The following is a 13,821-nucleotide window of genomic DNA, read 5'->3' as shown; positions in this document are numbered from 1 at the left end:
AAATTGTTTTCTGGCCAGAACCAGTGAGTTTTGCAGAACTCTGCAACTGCATTCCAGTAAGCTACTTACCGAGCTTGTGAATGACACTATCAAGCATTTTCTGCTTATCAGGCCAGGCAGGAGGAACCTTTGCCCTCCAGATGTTGCAGAATTACAACTTCCGTCATCCCTGGCAACTAGCCATGCTTGCTAGGGCTGATGGGAGTTGAAATTAATCAACATCTGGAAGGCCAAAGTTTTCCGACTCCTGAGTTAGGCTGTGTTCAGTTTTAGAACTCCCAAAAGCATTAAAGGTAAAGGTAAAGGTACCCCTGCCCGTACGGGCCAGTCTTGACAGACTCTGGGGTTGTGCGCCCATCTCACTTAAGAGGCCAGGGGCCAGCGCTGTCCGGAGACACTTCCGGGTCACGTGGCCAGCGTGACATCGCTGCTCTGGCGAGCCAGAGCCGCACACGGAAACGCCGTTTACCTTCCCGCTGGTAAGCGGTCCCTATTTATCTACTTGCACCCGGAGGTGCTTTCGAACTGCTAGGTTGGCAGGCGCTGGGACCGAGCAGCGGGAGCGCACCCCGCCGCAGGGATTCGAACCGCCGACCTTTTGATCGGCAAGCCCTAGGCACTGAGGCTTTAACCCACAGCGCCACCTGCGTCCCTCCCAAAAGCATTACCAGCTTACAATTATGTTTCAGAAGCAGGGTATTAGGCTTTGTGGGTAATCCACCTATATCATTGAGTAAGATGAGAGCAATTATTAGACAGTAATATTTGCTATTAAAAAGTACATCAGTCTGCAGCATTGTACAGTAAATAGAAGTTTTATTCTCTCCCAGCTCTGCAAGATTAGCACTGCCAACAGTCAGAGATCAGCTTATGATACAAGGAAGTAGTAACTATTTACAATTTACAGGAGTGTAAATTTATTCCCCACAAAATATAAGTACAAAAGCTAGGAATAAACAAATGAGGTACCGCAATTTGGATTCATTATAAAGCAAGTGCTTGAAAGAAATTGCCTTTAGCAAACAATCAAGAGATCAAATTGTGAGGGAGGGGAAAAAGTCGAAACAGGTTTAATTTACCAAGAACATCACCAAGGCCTCCTACCCACCCAAAGTATATTGCACAATTATTTCAGACGATAAAACTGTTAAAAATAAATAGGGCAGTCAAATCATTAATTCTTCAGAGAGATCCTGTGAGATCTGTATTGCAGTGAGGCAAAACATTTATTAAAAAATATTCTAAACCAAAATAGAAAACTGTGTTCAATATAAGCACTCCATCACCGTGTAAGACAATCTTTCAAGACAACTGTTTGATTACATTCATGCCCAGCCGACAACCCATCATTGTTCTTAATTTTGCTCATTTCACATGGGGCAATGAATAGTAGTTCTTCTCCTGTCCATTCTTCATAGAGCTAGTATGGAGATATGATCAGATTTCAAAGGAGCGCCATTTGCTACAAAGTGCATGTGTTGCAAGTTCTTCAAGTGGACGATCGCAGCCAGGACTGGAAGGGAGGGATGATATGAAAAAATTAAAAAGCGCAAGTAAAAGCAAAGCAACAAACTAATTTACGATACAGAAAGACATAATAGGTTTAAGAGGCAAGTTGAAAACCAACTACCCCACAGTTTAAAAAAGTAGTTTACTTGTGTGTGTTGCTTAATACAATTCAATATTCCACATTTGGCCCACCAGCCAGATCCAGTCCACTCCCCTCCCCCCCTTAGTAAGTGAATGAAAAAGGCACAATGGCATGACAGAAAGACTGCAAGGGTCTTGGCTAGACAGCAGGCACAATGTACTATGGGGCATGGAGCAATATATCTAGAACAGTGGATGCAGGGAAAACACTCTATCTATCTATCTATCTATCTATCTATCTATCTATCTATCTATCTATCATCTATCTATCCATCCTGTTGTAGATGTTGTTACTAGTACTACAATTATTATTATATGCATATGTATCCCATATAAGTTCAGCTTTATTTCAGTTAAAATGTGGGGTTGAGATATCTTCGAAACAGCTTTTCCTTTGGCTCACTTGACCTCACAGGTGATTTTAATGTTTTGTCGCTTTAGTCTACCCTGAAATGGCCAACGTAGCTGATCACATTTCATTCACAAGAGCTTCATATTATCTTGAGTAATTTCCATGTATAAATATATTGAAGCATATATATGGTCAAAATAATTTGTCCTCTGCAAGTTCCTTGGCTTCTGTAATCTAAGTTAAATAAATTTGTATTTCCAAAACGAACTTCTGCATAATCACATTTTGTACGCTTTATTTTGTATCATTATTTAAATTCTGAAGAACCTAGATTTATGTGGGAATTCAGTAGTTGGGGGGCTATGGAAAGTAGAACATGTAAAAATACAGAGGATAAACTTCCCACTTCTACAGCACTGGGACTTTCTGCAGACAGCTTGCTTCACATTTTCAGATTTCCTTCCAAAGCAATTCATTACTTGATTTTTAGCTTCTTGTGAATTCAGTCCTATGCCAGATTTCAAAACAGATGTAGAATTCACAGGCAGCTAGAAAAAAATGGGATAACTAGCCCTTCCTGACAGTTGTGAAAGACTAGTGCAATCAATTTTGAATAATAAACCTATTACTGAATTTTTCTAGCTTGGAACTTAAGTTTTCCATTCCTTATTACATTTTGAGCACTGAAGTGAAAACTGACATTAATATATTTAGGCAAATAAAGGTCAAACTAAACATGACACTGGAAACGTGCAACAGGGTACTGCTGTTGCTATTAAAATAAAATAAAAAATGCCAGGAGATCCAATCCAATATACTACATCTAGTTTGGTCTGCAGTATATCAACATTTGGTACACAAGGTAAAGTGAGCCAATATCAGTGCAACTTGTATCATAATCTTATGTTCTAATCTTATGCATCAGATGTGTGAAGCTGTGAACATGTTCTTCAAAATAATCTCAAATTGGTCCAAGAACACAAAAAAATGTTATGGGATTAAGAAGTCCTCTTTACAAGTCCTTGCCTTGCCAAATAAATATGATAAGAACAAGTGTTTGGCATGTTTGTTAGTGGGAAGGACTAGTTATTACTGGGTGGTAGCCAAAGCTTGTCATACTTACTTAAGTCTACATATTTCAGTGGGTTTACTCTGTACAACTAACAGTGGACATCACTCACTATTATTAACAAGCATTGTATGTACTAGGCAAAACCAAATATTGTATGTACCAGGCAACACTCACCCACATGCTAACTAAAAGCACTGATTGATGGCTTATTCAGAAGATGCCACTGCGAGGTGAGGTGAACTACAAAGCCAGGAAAAGAACAGCTTAGTGGGTTACTGTGTTAATAAAAGCAATGTGAGTTTAGACATGTTTGACATCTATTTCCACACTGTCAAACTTGTGGACATAGCAAGTGAGATGCCAGTGATTAGCCTTGCCATTTCTCTGCTCTGTACAGAGTTTGATATACGGGTGAAGTGTAAAAACAGCAATGACAGCCAGCACTGGCACTGCTCTCCAGGGTAAACTCGAGCCAAGTGTTGCCCGCTTCATGCAATGTACATGCACAATCCATGAACCTGCAGAAGTTTGCTTTTAAGCCTAGGATTGTTGTTTCTTGTTACTTTTTCCTTCAGGTGGCTCAGGCAAAGGTCTACTAATTTCTACTAAAGCTGCTAGCATCAAAATAGGACTCCAGGGTAGGAACACATGTGACTTTATTTTGACAGACATAACATGAAATATTGGGCCTGGTACAGTGGTACCTCTGGTTACGAACTTAATTCGATCCAGAGGTCCATTCTTAAGCTGAAACCGTTCTTATCCTGAGGCGTGCTTTCGCTGATGGGGCTTCCTGCTGTGTGCGTGCCTCTGGCACACAATTTCCGTTCGCATCCTGGGGCAAAGTTTACAAGCAGGAGCAGCTACTTCCAGGTTAGCGGAGCTCAAAATCAGAAGTGTTCATAACCAGAAGCATTTGTAACCAGTGGTACCACTGTATTCTATTTCCCCCATCTCGTCTAACAACTGCATGCAAAATTATAGAGCCAAAAGAAACGCACAAGTATTAGTATGTATTAAAGCAGGATATGAAAGTAGCCAAACAGGAAAACCAACTGATGACAATGTTTCAATTTTCAAACAGAATCCCACAAAATATACTGTGCCACCACTCAAATAGTATCCCCATAAAACTGTATTGTACAGAATTTTAAGTCCTTTTTGTTTCCTCTACTTTGTACCTTTGTCATGGTCTTCAAATGGTACACAGACACAGTTTTAGAACAAACCAATGGTGGCCACAAAAGGTAAATAATTTTGAATGGGATGCTGGCAGACTATTAAGTTTATTATTAAGTTTATTTCATATTTATTTCCCATCACATATAACTACTGCTTAAATTGTGAGCTGAAAATGTAGAAAGAGGGAGAAACCCCATTTAAGCTGTTTTGCTCTGGGATCAATGTATTTTGTGAGCAAAAACAGATAGCAGCATCCTTTGAGCAAACAAAAAGAAGAAACAAAGAGAAAGAATTGACAATCATTCATGTGTCCAAGATCCATGAATGTATCTTGGTTTTATATGGCAAATTTTCCCTTCAGCAATTCCTACACTAAACACTGGTGTTTAATAATAAAACAGAATGATAAACCTAATGCCTGGATAGTTCTATGATTGTGGACATTTATCACCTTCCTAAGCGGAGATCAATATTATAGGATTTATTAAATTACTTTAATTGAAAAGCATCTTCTTTTCAACATCACAGTTCCCAAGGTGACATGTTAAGTAGGCTTTTGCATAGATGAGTAAAACTGTTGCGGACTTCTTCCATATTAACACTGACATTTTATAGGTTTCCCTGACTTGTAGTTGTAGTCCAACTGGAAGACAGATATATCAAGCAAAGTGCTGGTGTAGACATAACAGGAGATTTTTTTGTCATCACAATCAGCAAAGATGCACTCAGGGTCTTCCAACATTAAGGTGTTTATTGCTATCACTAAGAGCTTTCCTGCCCTGTGTGAAATCCTTACTTCCAAATACAAAATCCTTCTGTGGGAAAGTTAGGTGACCAGTAATCAAAGAGCTTTAATGTTCCATAACAGCAGACACACCTGAGAATCCACTTTTATTTAGTAGCTTACTATGGCTTACCAATGCCCGTGCATCTTCTCGTTCCAAGATCTTCTGTGCTTGGTCAGCAGGGAATTTCAACACTGTGGTTATAACCTTTGCCATTGTCTGAAAAAGAGGTGAACAAAGTAATGGGCATGACAAGAATGTGATCCACTAAACAGCAGTTTCATTGATTTATAAAAGCACTGTATTTTTTGTAGTCCTTGTGAAAGCAGAGGAATGCATAAAGAATACTTGTGTATACTTCATAAAAATCTGTGGCAACCTAAGGCTAAGACTTTAAAATAAATGCACTACATTAAAAGCTAAGAGTCTGCAATCCAACATCACCAGCGACTTAAAATTCCCCAAGTGCTTTTGGCCAGAATAGATGATACAGAAATGGATTCCAAACGATCAGATTTAAAACAAGGCTGAGTACAAGTTCAAAACAACAATAAATTCAGTATTCCATCACTTAAGGCTTCAATGTTTTTGAAATAGTTGGTTGCAGATAAAGTCCAGATAAAGCCTATATTTACTCATATGCTATCCACTGAAAACAAAGTTCAACTTAAAAGGAAGGCTCTTAACATTCTTTCCCACTGCTATTTCTTGGAAGGAGAAAAATAATAATGTAGTATAGATGGCCTCATAGCAAGAAATATATAGTAAACAGTTTCATGAGTAAGAATGTGCTGGTGACTCTGCTATATGGTATTATTTGCTGAAGTATTATTTGTATTATTTGTAAGTGAAAAACAGCTTCTGCCCACAGCAGAAATAAAAGAAATTAAATTTTTTAAATAAAAAAAATCTAAGAAGATGGTGACTGAACTATGTTGCGGCGTGATTTGTTATCTGAAATTTTAACTCCAGCAGGGCAGTGCTGATTTCCAATGGAGAGCGTTGCTGCCCCTTGCTGAGAGGGAGACGATGCAGTGTGGAGAGCTCAGCGCAGTGCAAGCACAGCAGCAGGAACATCAGATTGGCTCTGATGCTGCACTGCTCAGTCCTCACCCTCTTGGTAAAGGGCGCCCCCTGTCTCCTCCACTCACCTGGCTGGCACCCACCAACCAGGTGCCTCCGAGGGGGCGTTTACAGCAACCTTTATGCCGCGGCGCCAGCTCCTCCTCGGCCTCATTCTTCTCTCGCCTATGCCTTCAATTTTGGGGTATTCCGTTAAAGGAATCTGGCGGTCGTGTACTCTGTCCGATGCCTGCTTGGCGGGGGGCCATGGCACGACCCTCGGTGACATCAGGGGAGAGCCTATAGTTGGATTAGCATCAACAGGCTCCACCTACTGGTGAATAAACCCCCTTGTTCTAGACATCCAATGCCTAAGCCAATACCTTTTCACTGCTGTAATCAATAAAGTTGTGGCCTTTTCTTGCCCATTATATATCACGTGTCCTTGTGTATTCATTCCAGTTTGTGGGGGTTGGGTCCTCAAACCACAAGTGGCATGCTGCTAGCAACCCAGGTGCACAATGGCCCCCTGCCTGTGCTGCCCCACTGACTGCCCCACTCTCCACACTATGTTAATGAATTTAAAGGTAAAGGTAAAGGTACCCCTGCCCGTACGGGCCAGTCTTGACAGACTCTGGGGTTGTGCGCCCATCTCACTTAAGAGGCCAGGGGCCAGCGCTGTCCGGAGACACTTCCGGGTCACGTGGCCAGCGTGACATCGCTGCTCTGGCCAGAGCCAGAGCCAGAGCCAGAGCCGCACACGGAAACGCCGTTTACCTTCCCGCTGGTAAGCGGTCCCTATTTATCTACTTGCACCCGGAGGTGCTTTCGAACTGCTAGGTTGGCAGGCGCTGGGACCGAGCAGCGGGAGCGCACCCCGCCGCAGGGATTCGAACCGCCGACCTTTCGATCGGCAAGCCCTAGGCGCTGAGGCTTTAACCCACAGCGCCACCTGCGTCCCAACGTTAATGAATTTACTGCTGCTCATTATTTCTCCCAGCCCATGCAAACTGATTGTGACCGAAGGTTGGGAACTTGCTGAAAGATGTAGCAGAAGGTTTAAACCTAAATCAGATTCAGGGATAGTTAAGAGACAAAACTGCAGGGACGGTGGTCTGGAATCTCACTTGGAAGGGGATAGGGGACAGGAAGGAGCTATGGTTCCATGGGGGAGATGGAAATGAAGTTTGCGGGGAAACAGGGTTACATGAGTCCCACATCACAGGAGGAAGAGGGCTGGCATATGAGTATTTGGAAGGTTGAGGACAATAGCTCCATCACATTTGCAAAGAGGAGCCTATGAAACCTAAAGAAGGAGTGGACAGACTTGGGGCCTACTTTTATGCTAGCTAGAACCTTGAGATCAACCAAGCAGAGGCAGGTACAAAACAGTGGCTCAGCCAGTTAGTCACACACACATATATATACATATACATGTGCCTCTGAGTGCATGTTCAGCTCATAAATTTACCAATGCCAAAAGCAAGTAGCAAGTCCTTTCACATAAAAGTCTGTTCCTGTTCCTCACTCCTGTCTAGTATTCTTTTTCAGCAAGCTAATTTGGGGAGGGGGGATTTTTAGCTGTTGCTATTGTTATGACAATTGGGAGTTGGAAACTCTTGCCAATCTACTGCAAGCTGCCCACCCTGGCCTATGGAGTGTAATATCCACTGAGAGTGGTCCTGTTTGAAAGTATTATTTAGTTAGGAGATTTATAACCTACCCATCATCAATTCTGAAACCAGGATGGGGTATAACTAAAAAACTTTAATAACCAATTCCACACTTTAATGATGAAACACTAAAACAAATCCATAAAAAATAACTCTTCATAAATAGGAGATACCCTGTGTCACACCATCTTGCTTCTATCTAAGGTAGATGTGAGCAAGAACGGGCTCATCCCATGAGAGCATAATAATACTACCACCTGTGCAGTTCTTCTTTTTTCTCGAAGTGACTGTTAACTTAATAAACATGTGCCTTGAATATGGGGGATACCTTTGTCTCACGACCCATCATGTACTCGAACAACACCTTCCTTAAGTATTCAAACTCCGTCGGTTCTCCAAAAAGAGAGACATCTGAATGGCAGAGGTTCCCATCTGCACAGACAAGAGACAGTGTTTTATACAATTGTATTTTACACAGATGTGCTACAATCAGTATGCTCATCTCTTTTGACCAAACTGTAACATACAGACATAATGATTGTCACTTACCTTATACTGCTTTTGTAAAGAGCATTTTACATTTTAACAAGAGGATTAAGCGGCTAGTTCTTAACTCTTGCCTCTGGACTCAAGACACTAACTTACCCTCTCCTTCAAATATATAGCTAGGCAGAGGCAGACGACTATTGTTCAAGCCCCTTCCTGGTAGCATGCTTGTGCCTCAGTGGGAAAGATGGATCTTCCAGGCCCTGAACTGTTTCTGTCCCAGCTGGTCAGTAAGAATTACTATTTAGCTTAAAGAATCAACATCTGAATTCAAACCCGCCCCCATCCCATTTTTCTTTTGTGTCATGTCTTTTAGATTGTAAGCCTGAGGGAAAGGACTGTCTTGTTTGAACTGATTTATGTAAGCCGCTCTGGGAGATTTCAGCTGAAAAGCAGAGTACAAATGCTCTAAACAAACAAACCCTTCACAAGTAGGATCGGTTGAGTACACAAACCTCCTAACCCTAAGCGCTATCCCTTCCAGAGATTCATAATTGCCTTTTCCTCTCAAATGGCCAATAGTTCCTGCCTGATGTTAGAAGTAACTGCCAAAACAATGGAAAGTATAGGAACCAGGATAAATCCTTTAAGGTAGCACCAGGGAACCTTAGACCTAGCACAGTACCCAAGTTGTCCTGCAAGGCCATAGCCCACAATGCCCCTCCTCACCTGCCCAACATCATATGTAACGTCAGGTGTCAGGCAAACATGAACATGGCTACAAAGGAAGAATAAGGAGTTCAAAGGTTGCTTCTCATTGTCCCTTGGTAAGTAGGGCTGATTGGATCAGACAGGGAGATCCACTGAGATCAGCTGCACTAGGGAGTTCCCAAAAGGAGCTCCTTAGTACAGCAGAAGAGGCTCGCTTTCTCTGTTTGGAGGAAGTGGTTTCTCTCCAAAGAGAAAAAGGTTCTAGGTGAAGGAAGCAGTTTGATCCAAACCTCCCACTCCAAAGAGAATTCAAAGGAGCTCCATGTAACCACAATCACTTCACCAGTCATTACAAAAAGCTCTTTTGAAGGTGTGCTCCCCAAGCACCAATCTGGACAGGTGCCATTCACATGACGTCATTATGTTGTCAGGTGATTCTGTCCACCTGTTTGTGTGTGACGTACTCCTGGGGAAGGTGAGGAACCTGCGTTATCAAATCCTGTGTAACCACTGAGGGTAGGGGCCAACTGGGGCTCTAGGCAATCAGATCTAACCATCTTACAGTATCTCTTGTATCACCATGGCCACATTTTTATCAAGGATCAATCTTCTACAAGGCTGCCATCTAGACTACAAACATGCATGCGCTCTCTCTCAGCAAATCTGGCTCCACCAGCCTGGAAAACCCATCTCATTGGACCACCATCACCTCATTGCTTTGGAATTTAAAGCCTTCTTTTGTAGAACTGTGTTACCTGTATCAAGTCATTTGCATCTTTGGCTGCTGCTTATTACAACTTGATCCTTTGCTCCACTGCCCCACCCCCAACATGGAGATATGACAGTTTAGAAAGCAAACCCCACAGGACCCAGAGACCCTTTGAGACAACTGTGTGTGAGTGCACAGGCATGCCCAAATTTTACATCAAATGTTGAAGGACAAGGCTGGGAAAATATTTGCAATATATTGTATTAACTAAATTCTTACAAGTGTTTCTCCTAAGACTTCTAATCTAATCCTGTTTATGTTTCTTAGCAACATTGTTTTCATAAAATTTTTGCATGGTAACTGATATCTTAAAATGTTTTCTTCATAAAAACACAATATAAAAAGCAGAAGCATTCTAAGTATGACATAAGACTAGCTTTCAGAGGGTAAGAGGAAAATATCTACGTTCTTGGAGATTAAGCCGTGACTCTTGTTTTTCCATTTATGTTCACTTAAACTAAAAGTCCAAAAGTAGCAGATTTTACTTTCCTAGTTACGTGTGGATTTTAACTTTTTATGCACAAACATAATTGCTGGTGGAATTCAGCAAACACTCGTGGCTACCACTGGAAATCCCTTGCTAAAATCAGAGGATTGTTAAACTAAAGCATTCTCCCTCCAGGATGAGACTGCAGTATGAAAACACCTACAGCCCAACTCTCAATCATACTGTATTTGTACTTTGGCTTGCTGACATTGCAGCAGGCATCATTAATCCCAAGATTTGAGGAGATCTAAAACATGTCTTCAATACCTGATTTCTGGAAAAGTATGAACTACACATGTATCAAAATGTTAGCTACTGGTTATACCTTAATTTTTATATTCTCCATGTTGCTCACATGCACACATAAATACATGTGGCAAACATGCTTACATGTCACACTCATTTTCCATGAAGTAAAATTATACTAAAGGACAAAAAACATTAAAATTAAAGAATAAACCATAATCTGCATCAGGAACTGCATTACTGCAACACATGTCTATTTACGGCTTTGAAGCTCTAGTCGTCAGGGTATGTAAGCAATTGGAATGAAAATGACTGAAAATATGAACTATGTTCTATTTGTGATTTCAATGTAGCAATTTTTCCACAAGGGAATACTTATATATATTGCATGTGATCCATGAGGTGGACATTGGAACGCAACTAATCTTACATTTACAGATCATGCAAAATCACTTCATTTTTTAAAAATATGTATTTGTGTAAAAAGATTCAGAACTGCCCTACTGAACAATATTTCAGCGTAACATCTTTCATCTGATATATGCAAACTTTTAGGGTCAACTGTACAGGAAGGGGTCTAGATACATGGCAAAATCTGTATAGCTCAGTTCGACGCAAATGAGCAAAGTGGCATGGAACTGAGAGACTATTAACAAGTGTTAACAAGGCCTTCCATACCTGACACACAACCATAAAAGTCTGAAGACTAACTTTTGGCCTTAAATTTATCTATCACCCTAAATTTTGTTAGCTCAGTGGGGTTTACTCCCAGGTAAGAGTACATATATTTGCAGCCCTAGTTAGGTTTGCAAGTAGTCTCTTAGGCTTTATTCTGTAGCTCAGTGCCAAGACAAACATTCCTCACCTCTGTAAGGCGATGCAACTGTTGTGACATACATATTCTTCTCGTAATTTTTCAACCGGTCTTGTAGTGTATGAATCTAAGAATAAAGTGATGGATGAGGAGGATAAAACAAACATAACGGAGATGACTCGGAATATGTTTCAACTTTGAGGTGTATTGAATGTACGAGAAAGCAGTTACCAAACTGTGTCTGTCTTCCCCCACCCACTACTGGTGACAACTCAGGGTGTTAAATATTATCTCTCTATCTATCTCACTTAAACTGACCATGTAAATATTTGTTAGTGTGCATTAGACATGTAAAGGGACCCAGGTGGCATTATAATAATAATGTCTCCTAAGGAATAATCATGGGATGCGGGTGGCGCTGTGGGTTAAACCACAGAGCCTAGGGCTTGCTGATCAGAAGTTTGGCGGTTCGAATCCCCGTGATGGGATGAGCTCCCATTGCTCGGTCCCTGCTCCTGCCAACCTAGCAGTTCGAAAGCACGTCAAAGTGCAAGTAGATAAATAGGTACTGCTCCGGCGGGAAGGTAAACAGCGTTTCCGTGCACTGCTCTGGTTCACCAGAAGCGGCTTAGTCATGCTGGCCACATGACCCGGAAGCCGTAAGCTGGCTCCCTTGGCCAATAAAGCGAGATGAGCGTCGCAACCCCAGATTCGGCCATGACTGGACCTAATGGTCAGGGGTCCCTTTACCTTTACCTACTAGACATGTTGGGAAATATTAGCAAAGATTAGGGTTTTCTGTCTGCCTTTCTTTCTGTCTAATTTAAGATCTGATAAAGATCTGATAAGATCTGATAAAAGTAGACCTGGCCACGAGTCTCCTGGGAAGCAGAGAGGGGCTGGCTAGCACTATACTGACCATTGTCCAAACTGTCCTCTCATCTGGTATGAGTACTTGTTATCTGACCACTTCAGTTTCATAGTCTTACTGTTTTTTTCTGTTTGCAGAAAGAGCGTTTTTTGTTGATTGCAACCGACAAGTGGTTCTGTTCTGAATTGAGTGATTACACATGAGAGTGTTGCTTTGGATCAAAGCATTGCCTCTGGCTTGGCTGAAAAGAACAGAACCAGCTACATGTGGTGGGGTAAACCATGGGGGGATTCACCCCAAAGTGGAGGACATCAAAGAACATCTTCCTTTGGGGTCACCACTTGGAGGACACACAGACAGAGGTGCTTCCCACTGTGGGTTAGAAATTGGAATGGTACAAGAGAAATAGGCATGTCACCTTGACCCAAGGTGTTACTATTGTATATAAAGCCCTCAGCAGCTTGGAACCAGTTTCCTTGAACAAATGCTTTATGCATATACTCCCTCTATATTAATATCAGACAGTCCCCTTTACTGTACCCTTTTCAGCACTTGCTAAAAACTTTTTTTACCTTTTTTGTTTTACCTAGAAATATAGTTTTATTATGTATGCTTGTTCTTAAATTCTGTTGGTTTTATCTGTATTTTGATCATTGAATTATGCATACTTCCTTTATTGTTTGTTACATTTATATCCCATCTTTCCTCTGAGGAGCTCAAGGTGGTTTACAAAGTCATACTCCTCCCAATTTTATCCTCATAACAACCATGTGAGGTAGGGTAGGCTGAGAATGAGTAACTGACTATAACACTCAAGTAGGTTTGAAATACAGTCAAACCTTGGTTCCCAAATGCCTCCATTTTGGAGCGTTTCGGCTCCCGAACGCTGAAAACCCAGAAGTAATTGTTCCAGTTTTCGAACGTTTTTTGGAAGCTGAATGTTCGACGCAGCTTCCGCTTGAGTGCAGGAAACTCCTGCAGCCAATGGGAAGGCGCACTTTGGTTGGCAAACATTTTGGAAGCCAAACGGGCTTCTGCAACAGATTATGTTTGGCAACCGAGGTTTGACTGTAGAGTCAAAGGTTATTTGAGCTTGGTTTTGATTGTTGCAAACTGATTCCTTTTAGGGCTTTAGAGTGTCAAACTTTTAATAGCCTGGTAATGATGAGCAAACTGAATCTGTGTTTAACAGCACTATACTATGCATGTTTACTCAAAAGTATGTTCAATAAGATGGGACGCGGGTGGCGCTGTGGGTTAAACCACAGAGCCTAGGACTTGCCGATCAGAAGGTCAGCGGTTCGAATCCCCGTGATGGGGTGAGCTCCCGTTGCTCGGTCCCTGCTCCTGTCAACCTAGCAGTTCAAAAGCACGTCAAAGTGCAAGTAGATAAATAGGTACCGCTCCGGCGAGAAGGTAAACGGCGTTTCTGTGCGCTGCCCTGGTTCACCAGAAGCGGCTTAGTCATGCTGGCCATATGACCCGGAAGCTGTCTGTGGACAAACGCTGGCTTCCTCGGCCAATGAAGCGAGATGAGCGCCACAACCCCAGAGTCGGTCACGACTGGACCTAACAGTCAGGGGTCCCTTTACCTTTACCTAAGTTTACCTTTACCTTACTTCCATGAAATGGGAAAAAGGGTTGCAGCCTAGGTAGCCTTT

General features: G+C 41.9%; 1 protein-coding gene across 5 annotated transcripts in view; it reads right to left on the bottom strand.

Annotated features, from left to right (window-relative positions):
- Positions 1-796: 796 nt before the first annotated feature.
- The window catches only part of GOLGA4 (golgin A4), a 54,263-nt gene continuing 41,238 nt past the window's right edge, over positions 797-13,821 (bottom strand). For 4 of the 5 annotated variants that reach the window (XM_079947503.1, XM_079947506.1, XM_079947505.1 and 1 more), the window contains 5 exons: positions 11,341-11,416; positions 8,105-8,208; positions 5,174-5,260; positions 3,249-3,314; positions 797-1,513 (listed from right to left, as the gene is read on the bottom strand). In XM_079947503.1, coding sequence (XP_079803629.1) covers positions 3,285-3,314; positions 5,174-5,260; positions 8,105-8,208; positions 11,341-11,416 — 297 coding nt within the window. In that variant the 3' untranslated portion in view covers positions 797-1,513; positions 3,249-3,284. The remainder of the gene's footprint in view (positions 1,514-3,248; positions 3,315-5,173; positions 5,261-8,104; positions 8,209-11,340; positions 11,417-13,821) is intronic. The other variant, XM_079947504.1, reaches the window with a different exon arrangement.

Source organism: Podarcis cretensis, assembly GCF_951804945.1.
Source record: "Podarcis cretensis genome assembly, chromosome: 12".
Taxonomy (NCBI): domain Eukaryota; kingdom Metazoa; phylum Chordata; class Lepidosauria; order Squamata; family Lacertidae; genus Podarcis; species Podarcis cretensis.
This window is presented reverse-complemented; position numbering and strand designations above follow the sequence as displayed.